General features: G+C 50.2%; 1 protein-coding gene across 1 annotated transcript in view; it reads right to left on the bottom strand.

Moving 5' to 3' along the window:
• C4H1orf94 (chromosome 4 C1orf94 homolog) overlaps positions 1-13,786 on the bottom strand; it is a 38,075-nt gene extending 24,289 nt beyond the window's left edge. The window contains exon 1 of the mRNA XM_081816846.1: positions 13,295-13,786. Coding sequence (XP_081672972.1) covers positions 13,295-13,620 — 326 coding nt within the window. The 5' untranslated portion in view covers positions 13,621-13,786. The remainder of the gene's footprint in view (positions 1-13,294) is intronic.
• Positions 13,787-16,025: the final 2,239 nt, after the last annotated feature.

Genomic DNA, 16,025 nt, shown 5'->3' with positions numbered 1-16,025 from the left:
GCTATTGTGGACATTGCTGCTATAAACATCGGGGTGCATGTACCCCTTCGGATCCCTACATTGGTATCTTTGGGGTAAATACCCAGTAGTGTAATTGCTGGGTCGTAGGGTAGCTCTATTTTCAACTTTTTGAGGACCTCCATACTGTTTTCCAGAGTCAGCCAGAGCAATCTTGAGAAAAAAGAACAAAGCTGGAGGTATCACACTCCCAGATTTCAAACTAGACTACAAAGCTATAGTAACCAAAGCAGTATGGCACTGGCACAAAAGTAGACCCATAGATCAGTGGAACAGGATAGACAGCCCAGAAATAAACTCATGCTTATATGATCAGTTAATCTACATAAAGGAAGCAGGACTGTACAATGGAGAAAAGGCAATCTCTTCCATAAATGCTGGTGGGAAAACTGGACAGCTACATGCAGAAGAATGAAACTGGACAACGTTCTTACACCATCTACAAAAATAAACTCAGGATGAATTAAAGACCTACATGTAAGACCTGAAACCATAAAACTCCTAAAAGAAAACAGGCAGTAAACTCTTGGATAACAGTCAGCAGTATTTTCTTGGTTGTCTCCTCAGGCAAGGGCAACAAAAGCAAAAATAAACAATGAGGACTACATTCGAGCTAAAAAGCTTTCACAGAGTGAAGGAAACCAATAAAACAAAATGGCAACCTACTGAATGGGAGAAGATATTTGCAAATGATGTACCTGATAAGGGGCTAATATCCAAAATCTATAAAGAACTCGTATAACTCAACACCAAAAAAAAAAAAAAACAACCCAAACAATAATCAATAATTTGATTAAAATGGGCAGAGAACCTAAGTAGACATTTTTCCAAAGAAGAATGCAGATGGCCAACAGACACATGAAAAGATGCTTAACATTACTCATCATCAGGGAAATGCAAATCAAAACCATAATGAGGTATCACCTCACACCTGTCAGAATGGTTACTATCAAGCAGACAAAAAATACCAAGTATTGGCGAGGATATGGGGAAGAGGGGACCCTCATGCACCGTTGCTGGGAATGTAAATTGGTGCAGCCACTATGCAGAATAGTATAGAGGCTCCTCACGAAATAAAAATAAAAATACCATACAACCCAGCAATTCTACTTCTGGGTACTTACCCAAAGAAAATGAAAGCCCTAATTTGGAAAGATATATGCACTCCTATGTTCACTGCAACATTATTTACAATAGCCAAGATATGGAAGCAACATAAGTGTCCATCAATAGATGAATAAAGAAGACGTGGTACACACACACATGCGTGTGCACGCGCGCACACACACACAGAAATATTACTCAGCCATCAAAAAGAATGAAATCTTGCCATTTATGACAACATGGATGGGCCTAAAGGGTATTATGCTGTCAAATTAGGCAGGCGAAGAAAGACAAATACTGTATGATTTCACTTATATTTGAAATCTGAAAAAGAAAACAAATGAACAACCAAAACAAAATGGAAATAGACTCATAAATACCGAGAACAAACTGGTGATTGCCAGAGGGGAGGAAGGAATGGGCAACACAGGTGAAGGGAATTAAGAGGTACAAACTTTCAGTTATAAAATACATGAGTCACAGGGATGTAAAGTACAGCATAGGGAATAGAGTCAATAACACTGTACTATAATAACTTTGCTTGGTGACAGATGGTGACAAGATGTCCAGTACTCATTTTGTAATGTATATTAATGTATATAAATGTTGAATCCCTACATTGTACACCTGAAACTAATATAATATTATATGTCAGCTATATTTCAATAGGAATATAATCTGAATTAAAAACAAATTATATTTCACACAGAAGAGAACAATAAGCAGAGACTCATAAAGTGCTTGGACATTAGGGCCCCAACCCTTGTTTGTCTTGGGACTTAGCCACCTCCATGGGCACGAGTGCAGGAGAGCCTGCCAGAGGATGACACAGCCCACGGAGGGAAACCCCAAGGTCCCCAGGCCACCCCTCGCCACACCCAGCTGACTGCAGACTCGGTGAACGCGAGTCACGTGTGGTCAGGCCCAGCGTCTCCCAGAAGAACCACTCGGCTGAGCCCAGGCCAGCTTGCTGAACCACAGAAATGGGAGCTAAGTAGATAGTTGTGGTTTTGAGTCACCAAGCCTTGGGGTGGTTTGTTATAGATCAAAAGCTAACTAACACAGAGAGAGATAATTTTCCCAGTTTTTAAAAATGAAGAAGCAAAGAGACAGAGAAGTTAGGTCATTTTCCCAAGGTCACAGAAATGAGAGTTAACAACAGGAATGAGCTGAGGCAATCTTGCTCACATGCTACTCTTCTCAACCCCTGGGCCACATTGCTCTGAAAACCAGGAGTGAAAACCTGCGTGGGAGAATACTGGGTGCATACACCTAGGTTGGGAGAGTGAAAAAAGCCTTGTTGAGGAAGTGTCATTTAAGCAGGGGGAGAAAAGAGAGAAGAACGTATTCAGGTAAAGAATGCAAGGAAGAGCTTTCCAGACACAGGGAATAGCACACATGAAGGCCATGAGGCGGGAAAGGGCTTGGTGCATTGGCGGGAATGATGCTCAAGGGCATGGGGCACATTAAAGGCGGGGTCACGTGAGGTGACGTTAGCAATAAAGGCAGGAGGCAGTACGAGCCAGGCCTTGGAGTGATGTGAGGGGATTTGATTCTAAAGGCGCAGGGAAGCCACTGGAGAGATTTCAGCAGGGAAGTGCCAGGCATAGGTATTTTTCCTCCAGGGAGCAGCCCAGAGGAGTGACAGGAGGGGTCCGGGGCCTGAGCCACGATTTGTGCCAGATATTATGCTCGGTGCTTGTCCTCCCAGCAACTAGGAAGGATGGGTAGCATCTTCATTCCCAATTTAGAAAGAGGAAACTGAGACTCAGGAAGTCTGAAAGGTAACTTCAAGTTCACCCAAGAGCAGGGTTGGATCCAAGGCCACATGGCTCCCAGCCTCTACCGTAGCCACTGCCCTACATTGCCCCAAACAGCAGAAGTGGGAGAAGGAGCAGGGCCTTTGCAGTCCGGAGACCTGCACTCAGACCCCAGCTCTGTCCTTTCTGACGGGGTGACCTGCAATTCACTTCCTTTCTCTGACCTCGGGCGCAGGAGGCCAGAGGCCAGGGAGCCAGCCAGGAGCTAAGGATGAGGCGGCAGAAGGCAGAACTTGGTGGGCAGGTGAGTGGCTGTGAGTGGGGGTGGGCAGGAGATCCAAAGGGCCCCAGACAAGGAGAGGCCTTCATCATGGAGGCAGACGCTCTGGTGTCCAGCCTGGCACCATCCCTAGTGAGCCCCCGCCCTTGCTTGACCGAGGGTGGTGGACATTTCTGGGTCTTCCTGTCTGCATGAGGAGCAGAGACCCAGTTTCTGTTCCCCTGGTGCATTCGTCACAGCACCCAGGGTGCCCTGCCCAACGTGGAAGGAAGGGACACAGCTGTCTCGGTCAAAGCTACCTTGTGTCTCTCTTCCCTCTCCTCCAGATGTAGGATTCACTGAACTGCCCTGGGTCTCCCTCCCCGCACACACACTGCACACATACACAGCAGAGCCACATACACACACGCCACACCCGTGCACACAAACACACACCAACACCAAACACACACACACACCACAGCCACGCACAACACATGCCACACCCATGCATATACACACAGCACAGCCAGGTACACACACCACACCCATACACACACACAGCCCAGCCATGCACACATACACAGCACAGCCAGGTACACACATACCACAGCCATGCACACACACACACACACCCACATGCACACACACACACAGCAGTCGTGTACACATACCCACGTACACACACCCATGCACACAGCCACGCCGCAGCCATGCACACACTTACCCCAGTCACCCCCCCCACATGCACACACACACCTCACCCATGCACACATCCCACACAGCTCCCCCAGCCGTACACACGTACACCCATAAACACACACACACACACATTCACTGCCACAGGCTTGTGGAAAACCAGCAGGAAGGAAAGGAATGAGGAGGGTGGATACTCTGTCCGTGGATAGCTCTGACGGGCTCAGGTTAGGGTGGAGGGGGCACCTGAGAGAAGCGGCAGATTCACCTGCCACCCCAGGGCCTGCGCACCTGGGTCCCAAAGGTACCTGGGAACGCCCTGAGCTCTGTCTGCTGGGATATCTGGGGGGGCAGAGGGGCGGGGGGCCTTCAGAAGGCTCAGCCTCCTGCCCCTCCTCCACGCTGCAGGCTGTGGGAGGATTAAGTGAGCCGGTGAACGTGAAGCACTCGGTAAACTGTAAGGAGCGCTATGCAAATGTTAGCAGCTCCAAGGAGAGCCCAGGGCTGCAGGCTGGGAGCCCTGCTGACCCTTCACCGCCCAGGGCCTGGCTAGGGGTGGAGGGGGGGACGTCCCCGGAACCTCAGTCTTGTCACCTGCACCATGGGGATGGCGACACCCCTCAGGGTTAAAGGAGGTAACTCTGTGAAATCCCTCAGCTGCCCCAACGCCCAGCCTGGACGTCGCGTTCCTCTCACTTCTCAGCAAAGGCTTTCTCACTGAGTAGTAAAGGCATTTTTTTACGACGTCCTTGGCATACACTTACAGCTCATTCCATAAAGCTCAGTCTCCTTCCTTCTCGCGCTTCTTTGGAACACCTTCTCAAAGCTGTGTCCCTTTTAAACCTGAGGATCTGTCATTGTTGACCCCCAAAGTACCGGAGAACTCTCACACAAATGCATAGGAGTCACATGGGGCAACTGTTCCAAATGCAGATTCCAGGGCACTCTTGGGGAGATGGCAGTTCAGTTGGTCCAGAACAGGGCCCGGGTATCTGCATTCTGAACAGGTATCCCTGGGGCATTCCTCCACCCCCCCCCCCCACTCTCCCAGGGTTTTGATGCAAATGATGCCTTTGATGCAAATGAGACACCCAGCCAGGTGGGACTTTCCTGGGCGGGCAGTTGAGAAGGCAGATTGGCACAGGGAAGTGGGACACCTCCCACCGCCCCTCCCTGGCCCTCGTCCCCCAGGACCGGAAAGGAGAAGCTGACAAACAGGAAGCTGGTGAGGGCTGGGTCCCCCAGACTGGAAGGGTTTTGGGGTGGGACAGGACCTGCTGAGGAGTGAATACAGCAGTAAGAGAGCCTCCGCGGCAGCTGTGAAGCTACTGTGATTCGTATTGTTCAAATTATCTTTAAAACTTTTCATTTGAATCTGTTTAATAAGAGAAGGCCTACCCAAAGGAAGAGGTATTTTTTTAATGCGACTTGGGAGCTGAATTGGAAAGAAGGTTGCAACAAAGATATTAAAAAGGGGATTAAACCAAACCACCAGTGGCCCATCTCTGCAGGCTCCCACAACCTGCGACACAGCTCCTGAAACCATAAAATTAAATTAAAAAGGGGGACACGGGCATGGGACGTTAATCATGATTCATCTTCCCTCTGCTGCTCATGGCTCCTGGTGCTAAGCAGACACGGAAGGGCTATCCTGATGGGCTCCTGGTGTCCAGGAAGGAGCTCAGGCCTTGAAGCCTCACGGGGCTCCTATCTCTGCTCTGTCCCCTCCTAGCAGGATGACTCTGGGCCAGTTGCCTAGAGTCTGAGCCTCGGTTTCCTCATCTGTAAAATGGGAGAAATATTGACCATCTACTGGGAAGGGTTGCTAAGACAATGAGATAAACAGAAAATTAAAATGGAGAGCCTGGCATATATAAGATGTACAAGAAAATGTTAGCTCCCCCCTCTGCAGCTTACACAGAAGGAGGAAAAAAACCCTGCAATGTCTTGCCTTATCCTTATTCTGTCCTTGGGTCACTCAGTGCTTCCTCTGATGACTGTGGCCCCTTGCTTGGATCCTGGCCACCTCTGGGCCTCACCCTCCTTGCAGTGCATTTTTATGATCCATCCATCATTCACTTCCTCATTCATTCATACGCACTGCATAGCAGCCACCCAGTGCCAGGAACTCAGCTGGGCACCGGGAGACAAAGATGAGTAAGACACAGTCCTTGCCCTTAAGGAGCCACGGTCAAGTGGGGGAGGAGGGATTGTTGCCACAAGGCAGTGTACAAAATGTGCCTGATGATCAGAAATCTCGTGCCAGAACCACAACAGATCCCATGGGATGCTGTGTCTTCCCCTTTGGCCAATGGTCAACACAAGAGTTGGGCCTGAACCAACTTTTCCATTCCATCGCCCTCATGTAAAGACCCCTACCTCACAGTCCCTAGAGTTAGAGAAGCATTCGTCTCTCCCGATGATCTCTCCTGTTTTCTCTTATGAGATGATATAAGTTATAGAAACCAACTGCTACGTTCCCACTGTTTGCCCTGGCGGCCAAGAACCTCAAAGCAAAATGCTAGCCTTGGTTGAGTGGTTTCTATTAGGTTAGGTTTTCAGGTATATAAGTTTCCTCCCCTCATACCATTCTTGATTACTTAAACCCTGTTATTTTATCCTCGATCAAAACAATAATGGTGATGATGATGATGGAGAATAACTTGGAGTCCTTATCTTATGCCAGGTGCTATGTGAGCTTGGCATGCATTCTTTCATTAACCTCCACAATAATCCTTTAAGGTGGTTGGTCACTACAACATTTTCCATTTTTCAGATGAGGAAAACGGGGCACAGAAAGTCTGAGCAACTTGGTTATAGCTAGGAATTGTGTTGGAATTCTAATCCACCTCTTTCCTTACTTTATTGTTTTCCGAGGCACCTTGAAACTCTTAGGAAAAAGAGAAGGTATAATTATGTATTTAAATTAAAAGGAAGAACATGGAAGAGGGAGGAAGAAAAAAAAATGTTGAGTGGGTGAGCTGTGAAACAGTCAAGGGATGACACACTTATTCTACGTTTTTAAGGATAGATAGGATTTCAATAGGCAGAGATATGGAAGAAAGGCATTCCTGGCACTGGAATAACCCAAGCAAAAGCAAGGAGCTATGCACCTGCTGATGGTTCATCTTGGCTTACAGAGAGTTTGGAGAAGAGCAGCAAGACATGCAGCTAGACATGTAGGCAGGGCCGACACAAAGACCCTTGTAGACCAGGTCAAGGGGTTCAGAAGACAAAGAGGGAGCCATGGGAGATTCCTGAGCAGCTCTGTTGACATGCTTCAGGAATATGAAGCAGGTGAAGGGCGAACCACATCCAGGAAGGAAAGGAACCAGACACAGCCGGATGCGATGTTCTGAAAATGGCAGAAAAGAGAGCAGCAGGAAGGCAAGGAGTCAAAGACCATCCTGAAGGTGAGTGGAGGACAGAAGGGTTGGGGGCCCTTAAACCTCTGCCATTTTGTGCACTAATTCACCTGACAACCAGGATGGGGGATGTCAATGTGACTGGGTCGCAGCAGTGGCGGAGACCCAGCCCCAGGAAGTGTAAGGGAGACACACAGTGTCCAGGTGTAAAGGATTCCAAGCTGGGGCCTTGGGGGTCTCTGCCGTTTACAGAATGTGAAGGGATGTAAGGATGTGTTTTAAGCAAAAGAGTGCACAGCAGCTTTCCTCAGATTCTGAGATGTTTGACCTCTTAGAGAGGAGAAAACTCTAGCCTAGAGCATCAGACTCCAAAGGTCTTCAGGGCTGGCTTTGGCTCTAGGACACCAGTGTCTGCGTTTCCATGTGTGAATCTTGTCCTAATCACGCCCATCACCAGGTTTCAAGCTTTTTAAAAAACAATAACAATAACAAATAAATAAAAGTGAGCATATATTCCAAGCAACTTCTCCAGGAAAGAAGGATTCATTCGATTGTTCAAATAACCATAGCACAAAAGACTGGTTTGCTGGGAGAGCGGCTCCAATAACACAGCACTTTGGTTTCCAAGTCCCAGCGTCCCCGCCAGCCTGGAGGACTGGTCAGTGGCCGCAAACGGCGCGGATTTACTAAAGCAAGTGCAGAACAGCCCTCTTCCTTCTTGAGGCAGATACCTCAGAAGGCTGTCAATCAGGAAATCATTTCTGTTTTTTAAATACTTAAGTGGATTTCCTTTCTTTGTGTAGAGTTATCTTCCTCCTTAGGTCTGGCTCAGGGTAACACCCACCACAGCCTTCCGACTCGGCAGACCCAAGTTCTGTCTGACTTGGGGACATGGGAAATTTCTCTAGTGCTGCCTGAGGGCCTGGAAGCCACCAGAGAAGGTAGCCACACCCAGCAAGCCCCAGGCCACCTCTCCACTCTCATCCACCCCCACGCATGACATGCCACCTCCAGGGAGCTTCCTATCCCTCCCTGCACCTGCAGGATGCTTTCTGTAAGCTGTTCTCTCTTCTCAAGACCCAACCATGGATCCCCTTTGCAGTGACAATCTTGCCATCCTCTGCTCCCAAGGGGCCATCTCTGTACCCTTCATCACACGCACCGTGCAGGGGTCTTGTCTCTTGACCTTCCAGCTCGCCTCCCACAGCCTCCTCCAGGAAGCTTTCCCTGAGCCCCAAGCCCAGCCCCTGTGTGCCCCTCAGTGTGTTCCCACGGTGCCAGACTTCACCAGCACACGAATGGTAATATGTTGGGCTCTGCCTTCCTCAAGACACTGAAGGTCCATGAAGGGCAGAGACTGCCCGCATCTTACCCACCACTGTATTTGTTTGCATGCTTTACCAGGCATGCAGTAGGTGCACAATAAATACTGTCAAATGTCGTTGCTGTCTCTGGGTCCGTGCCGCCCACCAGAGTGGGAGCTCTTTGAGAGAAGGGCTCCTGTCCTGCTTATCTCTGTGTCGTGGGACCCAGCGCAGGGCCTGGCACCCAGAAGTCAACTGTGAGTGTTTGTTGAATGAATCTGTAAACAAAGGGACGAACCAATGCCACGTCCCAGTCAGGGCAACAGAGTCAACAGCAAACCCAAAACTCTATTCTGAGGCTGTGAAGTGTCAGCAACAGGGGGAGCGAGGGAACATGTGGTCCCAGGCTGTGAGTCAGGAGGTGGCTTGCCACAATGCTCTAGGCCCAAATTTAAGTCTACTTAAAAGATAGCTGAGTAAGATTCTGGAGTTTAATGAATACCAGACTGAATCAGTGATTTTTCCTCAAAAACCCATTTCCCTAGTCTCTTCCCCACTTCAGGAAATGGCCCCCCCCGTCCAGCCAGTGGCTCAGGCGGAAAACCTCAGCGGAACCTTGCTGTCTCTGTTTGTGTGCCCCAAACGTCAGCAGGCCTGCTGCCTCCTCGCAGGACAGCCTCTGACTCTCCTGCTTTTTCCATCTCCACTGCGGTCGCTCAGATCCAGCCACCACCGCCCTGGAGCCTCACCTGGACCACTGGGGCATCTTCCAGAGGTCGTCCCACCTCCTCTCCCTGTCCACTCAGCAGCTAGAGAGGTCTTTAAAAACCAGTGAATCCGCTCATGCTACATCCCCTTCCTTCAAGCCCTCACGCGTGTCCCGTCACACCACGAATCAAATCCTCACTCACTACATTGACTCCCCCAGGCCGCCTGCACCTTGCCGGCCTGCCTCCGATATATCACCTTGTCCCATATCCCATCACACCCCTGCCCCAGCCCCGCGGTCCCTCAGTACCTCTCCATGCTCACTCCTACGTTGGGCCCTCTATGGTCGCTCTCCAGTCTGCCTGGACACCCCTCCCTGGATTTCCCCTGACCGACTCCTTCTTGGGATCCAGGTTTCAGATCACATGAGCGCCTCTCCTCGGAGAGCCCTTCCCTGACCACCCTCTACCGAAGGGTGCTTTCCCTTGATGCGGTTTTATTTCCATCAGAGCGCTCATTGCTATCTGAAATTATCTGGTTTATTTTTATGTGTTTGGTTTCCTCCAACTAGAATACCAGTCCTTTTCATGTTCCAAAACTATCACAGTCTTTTATTTACTTGTTTTCTGTTTCTGTCCCCTACTTGACTGTAAGCTCCAAGAAGGAGAGCCTTATCCAGTTCACGACTCTATTCCGCTCGCTCTTAGCACAGTGCCAGGCACAGATTTGATGCTTATTAAATATTTGCTAAATGAATAATTGAATGAATGAATGAATAAACTCCAAATGTGCCCACAAAATAAAGCTGGCTCATGGAGAGAAGTGAATGTGGCATTAATCACCATTACCATGAATACAGAATAGAAACAGAGAAGATCCAATTTGCACAAACTGGATCATACCTGGATTCCTGTACTTGGTTCTGGTTGCCACACTGCCAAAGGGACCAGCACACATGAGGGGAAACTTAGAAAACCAGAGATGATCAGCTACAGAAACAAGAAATCCTAGAAGAGTATTGTTGCCATCTTTTCATATCGAAGGGGCTATGGAGAGAACAAGGGGATTGATTAGTTTGGAGCCCTAAGTCCATTGATCTGAACCCAGATCAATGGGTATGAGTTTGATAGAGATAGATTCAATATAAGAAGAAAATGGTCTTTTGACAACCAGCATTTGTAGCAAGGGAAGAGACTACCTTAGGAGGTGGTGAGCTTTCCATCTAAGCAAGTGTACAAATAGATAACCACTTGGCAAGGATGTTGAGGAAGAAATTCAAGCAGCAGAAGATGGCCTCCAATATCCCTTTTGGCCTTGAGATGTTTGGGGGTTTGTGATATAGAGGGATTGAGTCAAGAAAAAATTTCTGGCTAGCAAGAGTTTTAGAATTTACTTATCTAGCCACCCTGATAGCAGAAAATATCACCAAAACCAGGTCTACAAATGAAGCGGTGGGAAGATTAGCTGAGAGGTATCTTGTGGGCTTGAAGCCAGCTCACTGGATTTGAAATCCGTTGTCTATGTGTGACCATTGAGAACACGGGCCTGCCAAATATGATAATGATCCAAAAAGATGCTTCCATTTCCAAGGGAACATAGCCCACACTCTCTATCACCCAGTAGCTAAGATGAACCTGGGTTTGCTTTCTGAAATTCTACCTCTTCCTAACCGGCGGGCCTCGGGCAGAGAAATGAACCCCTCCAACCTGTGACCTCATCTGTGAAAATGATTTTTTTTTTTTGAAAATGATTTCATTTAAAAACCAGGGAGGGAGGACTCGAACCAAGAATGGCACAAGTGTGGTGATTAATGAACCTCGGTGACAGACCCACATTCACTATCCTACTCTATCTTATGCACGAGAACATCCACATAATACAAAGTAAAAAAGAGGGGGAGTTTAAAATAGTACCAACCTCATGTAATAATTGCAGGGCTTAACGAGATCATCATCATCATTATTATTACAGGGAATTTATACAAATCCTAGCCATTACTGTTATTACCAGGAATGTTTAAATATCCCGTTGAATCATCCCAACCGCCCTCTGAGATGGCGGTAATTGCCATCTCCGCTTGGTAGATGAGGAAACTCAAGCTCACAGAAGCTGAACAGATCCCGCATTGGGTGCAGGGCGGCAACTGGGTCTGAAGCCGGGGATCTGACTCCACCGTGGCAGCTGCTTTAATTACAAGAGGAGCCCCTCCTGTCCTACTTGGTGGATGTCTACACGGTTCTGACATCGGTTATTCATCTACAGCTGTGGTTTCCTGGCTCCTTTCTCAGTAGCAAAATCATTGTTTTTTTGTTTGTTTGTTTTCCCAAACGCAGCTTTTACTGAGAACTCCAGGAAGCAAGACCTCAAAACACCCAAAAGCCCTCTGGCTGAGGTGGGGATGGGGGCCCAGCAATCAGGCCCCTTGATTCTAGGGTGGCCCTTTGAAGCACCTCCAGGTCTATGAGCAGAGTGTGAAAACCTCCGATTGAAGCCAGCAGCAGCAACAAAAAAAAAAAATGCTAAACTCTGAGATTTCCATTTAAGGACAGCCTCCTTTGCATAATGTGGGGAGGGGGAGGAGGGGAGTCCTGTGTCCACCACATATGATCCTCATTATGGACTCTGAGGTGGACCAGGCAGGGCACATCATCCTCATTTTGCAGATGAAAAACATCAAGGCCAAATGGAGTTAAGCAACGGGCCAAAGGTGCACCAGTTCACTTTTGGGCCAAGTGCAGACTGGAAGTAGAGTCTGTCTCCATTAACTCAGTGTGACCTGGCAGAGAGGGTGCCATCTACTGGAAATTGCCACTGACCCTTGGTCCACAAAGTGGACAATCAGCTTCTTGGCCACTGAGAGCTGAGCACATCCCCAAGGGCCCCCTGCCAAGGCCCTGTCCCAGAGCAGATGGCAACGGGCAGGGGAAGGGGGGTCAGTGCCACTGGAGGGCTGGACAGCAGGATTTTGGCAGTAGACGGGCCATTCCTATTCCAGCCATGTCGTGCTGAGCACAGGGCAGGATAAGCAATAACAGCCAAAGTGCCTTCCACCTTCATCTGCAGCCCGAGAGGGGACGGCAGGTAGTGCACACCTGGGGAGCAGTTCCGCTTCGCCTCTCTTCCTAGCTCTTTCATAGAAATCCCTGAAACCAGACACAGTTGATAATTGCCTAAACGGTCCCCCCCACTCTAGCATCTCTGAGCTGACCTGGAGCATGTGTGTTAATTATCACTTGGTCTTTAATTAGCACTTAATTATTAACACTTAATCCATCTGTAAAATGGGGACACTAATACCTGGTTCATAGGGACTCTGGGAGGATTCATTAATGTTTGCAGCCCACTCTGAAGATGCCAAACATTGAACAGAGGCTCAGCAGTGACACTGATGACCGTGGTCCTTTATGTGCTTTTCCTAACGAGCTCTCTCCTTCCTCTCCTTGTGAATATCCATCCCCAACAATATCTGCCCAACATGTAGCTCTGTGTTTCCCAGACACAGGATTTCCCATCCAGGAAAAAGGCTATTTACAGCCATCTTCCCGCACTTTAATTTTCTATTGTGCCCTCTGAATATGTCAATGCCTTCCCAGTAAATATTTTGATGTGCGCTCTTGCTGCAGCTTCTGTGGAGGCTGAATGGGACAGCTGCTCCCTGTATTAGGGAATTCCAGATGTGCTTTAAAACCACCAGACTCATCTGTGCCAATGCCTAGCCTTTGGGGGTGGGAAAGGGAAAATATCATGCAGTTGCTTCCAGGGAAAGCCCAGGCCAGCGTGGGTTTTCAAGGTCCTCAGATCTACATCTACGTTGCCTATGCAAAATGAAAAATGTTCCCTTAGTGGACTGGTAAAGAGGCAGCAGAAATACAGCCCTGGTCTGGCCCTTCACCCCGGTAACTTCAGGACCCCAGGCACCTCCCCTATAAAGATTGGACAAAGGACCACAACAGGTGGATGAAAAGCGTACAGCCTTTAGGGTTTAACCAGACTGAACAATGGGCCAGAACATTCCCCCAGAAGGTTGGACCTCAGCTCCTCCCACCTCCCTTGATGCCAGCCCCAGAGGGGGACACTCACTCTTCTTGGAAGCTGAGCCCGTTGTCTCTTGGAGTCCCAGCCATGGGGGTGGAGAGCTGTTCCTTGGTCCTGGGCTGCAAGGCCTCGGGCAGGCCTTGAACTCTCTTCCAGATTTCATGGCAAGTCTTGTCTAAGCTGTCTTGGGGTGTGTCCTGGTGGATCCAGATGTATCTGGGGAATGGGCCCAGGGCAGAGGGGCTCTTGGCCACCAGGGCCGAGGATGAAGGGAGCCCATTCCCACTGGCCATCCTCCTCCTCTCTTTCCGGAAGCCCCTTTGTCCACCCAGGGCTGGAAGACAGGGGGACCATCCACCACCACCCCTCATTCACCAGAAAGGGAGATGAGGATGGGCAGAAGCAGGTCAGTTCTGTCTGGCTATTGCTTCAGCAAGGTGACTATGTTCAGAGGCCTTCGATTTGTGTGTGAGTGGTGGATGGAGGACAGCTTTCTTTTGGGGAGGGGGAGCTTATTTTGATTTGTTTTTATTTGCTCTTTCCTGGCTTTTGCCCCCCTCCCCCTCTCCCTTAGAAGAAAATATTTGAAAGTCAACAAAAACCAGTAGCTTAGTAACTGTGGAATCCCCCTGAGCTCAGGAACCAGGCGCCTGGGCGGGCAGAATGACATCTGGGAACAGCTGGAGGGGGAGGGCAGGCTCTCCCCACAGTCCCTGGCACTCCCCCGTCGCGATGCGCCCGTGACACCTTGCGGCGCCAGCGGCTCAGCCCATTCTCGCCCGCCAAGCCGCGCGGATGGCTGGGCCAGGGCCCGGCACTGGGCACTGTGCTAGGCGCCGTGGGGGCGGGGGCCCGCCATCAGGTTCTCAGCCGGGCCTTCCCAGGGACCCCCGCGCACCCCGAGGGCCAACGGCCCGCCGAGCCCCGCCTAGCTCGGCCCCCTCCCCGCCCCCCTGTCGCCCTCTCCAGCGCCGCTCTGCCTCGGCGGGCAGGAAGACCCCCGGGAGTGCGGGCCCCCCCGCCTCCGTAGCCCGCCCCGGCGCTCCCAGCGGACACCTGCGGCGCGCCCCGCACCGGGCTGCGCTCGGCCTCGGCCAGGGGCCCCACGCCTCCGCAGGGGCGCTGTGTCGGCGGGCCGCGCAGGGCGTGGCGGCTTGGGCCGATTTGCTTGCCGGTGGCGCCCACACCCTCCCCGTCCAGCGCCGGAATTCCTCTGTGGGTTTCAAACGCAACGGCTCGGTGCGCGGGCCGCCCTGGGTTCGGTGCCCAAGGCGCCCCGGCAGGGTGGGGGTGGGGGCCCTGAGGACCCCGGAGCACTTGCCCCTGTTGGAAGTCAAGGGCGCCGCGCCCCCGCCACTCCGTGCGGAACCTCAGCGCCTGCCAAGGGCCCCTGGCGCTGAATCGTCTGATCTTACCCCAAACTGCCATTGTATTGGGCGCTGACCGTGTGCCAAGCTCTGGGCTTTCTGTGTTATATTCAACGAACAAGTTCGTGAAGTTAGTACCATTGTTTATTACCGTTCAGCGTTTGAGGAAACCCAGTCTCTGAGTCAAGAAGAAATGTGTCCAAGGCCCACTAGGAAGAGGGGAGCACCCAACCCCCGCCCCCTACGCCGGCCCTGATCCCTTGCTCTCAGTCTTTGAGATCCACCAGTCCCTCCTGAGCTGGGTGCAGCGGGTCCCCGGGGTGGAGCGTGAGCCGGTGGGAGTGGGCTCAGGGGCTCAGGTGCAGAGAGATGGGCTAAGTCAGCAGTTTGCGGCCCAGTGGGTTCCCGCTTCTCACTGGATGGGCTTCATTAAACTCGTAACGGACACAGCGCATTTGCCTGCCCAGGGCTCTCTGGCCCCATGAGTCAGTCGTCGTTCCTCCGGGGGTTTCACCCAGAAAAGGGAGAGCCAGGTGACTGGGAAGAAGAGTGGATGGGAACAGACCAGAGCCGGGTTGAACCCGGACACTGCCACCTCCTAGCTGTGGGACCCCAACCACTTTTTTAACCTCTCCCATGCTCCTTCCTTCTTTCATTCCCCAGGATTGACTGAGGACCTCGTGGTGAGTTGCTGGGCACTGAGGAAGCATGCAGGTGAACAAGCTAGCATGGTCCCTGCTCTCCTGAAGCCTATATTCAGGGCAAGGAGACAGATCACAAGCTAGCAAGGCAAGTAAATAAGCACTAATTACAGATGAAATAAGGGCTCTGATGCGACAGGGGGAGGGGAATGGTGGCAGCATTAGCTGGATGTCCAGTTAGGCCTCTTTGAGGAGTTAAAGTAATACTGGAGATGAGACCGAAGGAGGAGAAGGAATCCTTTTATGTAAAAATGGTGTTAAAAAAAAATTCTTAAGAAAACCGCATTTCCGGCACATAGTAGGCACTCAATAAATATGTGTTGGATGAATTAATGATATATGTAAAGTACCTGGCATGCAGTCGGTGCCCAATACACAACCCTGCTCATCAGAGAAGGCCCGAGTTCCTGGAAATGTTGACTCTCAATTTTGAAATCTGAGCTTCATTCCCCTTTGATTTTCATTATAAAATTGAAGATGTTCTCCTTTGGGGAAAATTCTGAGGACCTAGACTGAATAAAATTATAGTTAAGAATGTAGAAAACCTTTTAAGATAGTGTATTTAAAGGAAAAGTGATCATTTCTGATGAAATATTAATAGTTCTGAAAATGTCACTCAGTGTTTGTGCTGCTTGGCATTTGGTTGGCTAAACCTATGCTTAGAGCAGAACGCCAACAACCCAGCGCTGCCCAGGCCACAGGATTCTG

The sequence above is a fragment of the Leptonychotes weddellii genome, chromosome 4, assembly GCF_054177405.1.
Source record: "Leptonychotes weddellii isolate Sample4059 chromosome 4, ASM5417740v2, whole genome shotgun sequence".
Classification (NCBI taxonomy): domain Eukaryota; kingdom Metazoa; phylum Chordata; class Mammalia; order Carnivora; family Phocidae; genus Leptonychotes; species Leptonychotes weddellii.
Note: the sequence above shows the minus strand (reverse complement) of the source record. Positions and strands in the feature narration are given on the sequence as shown.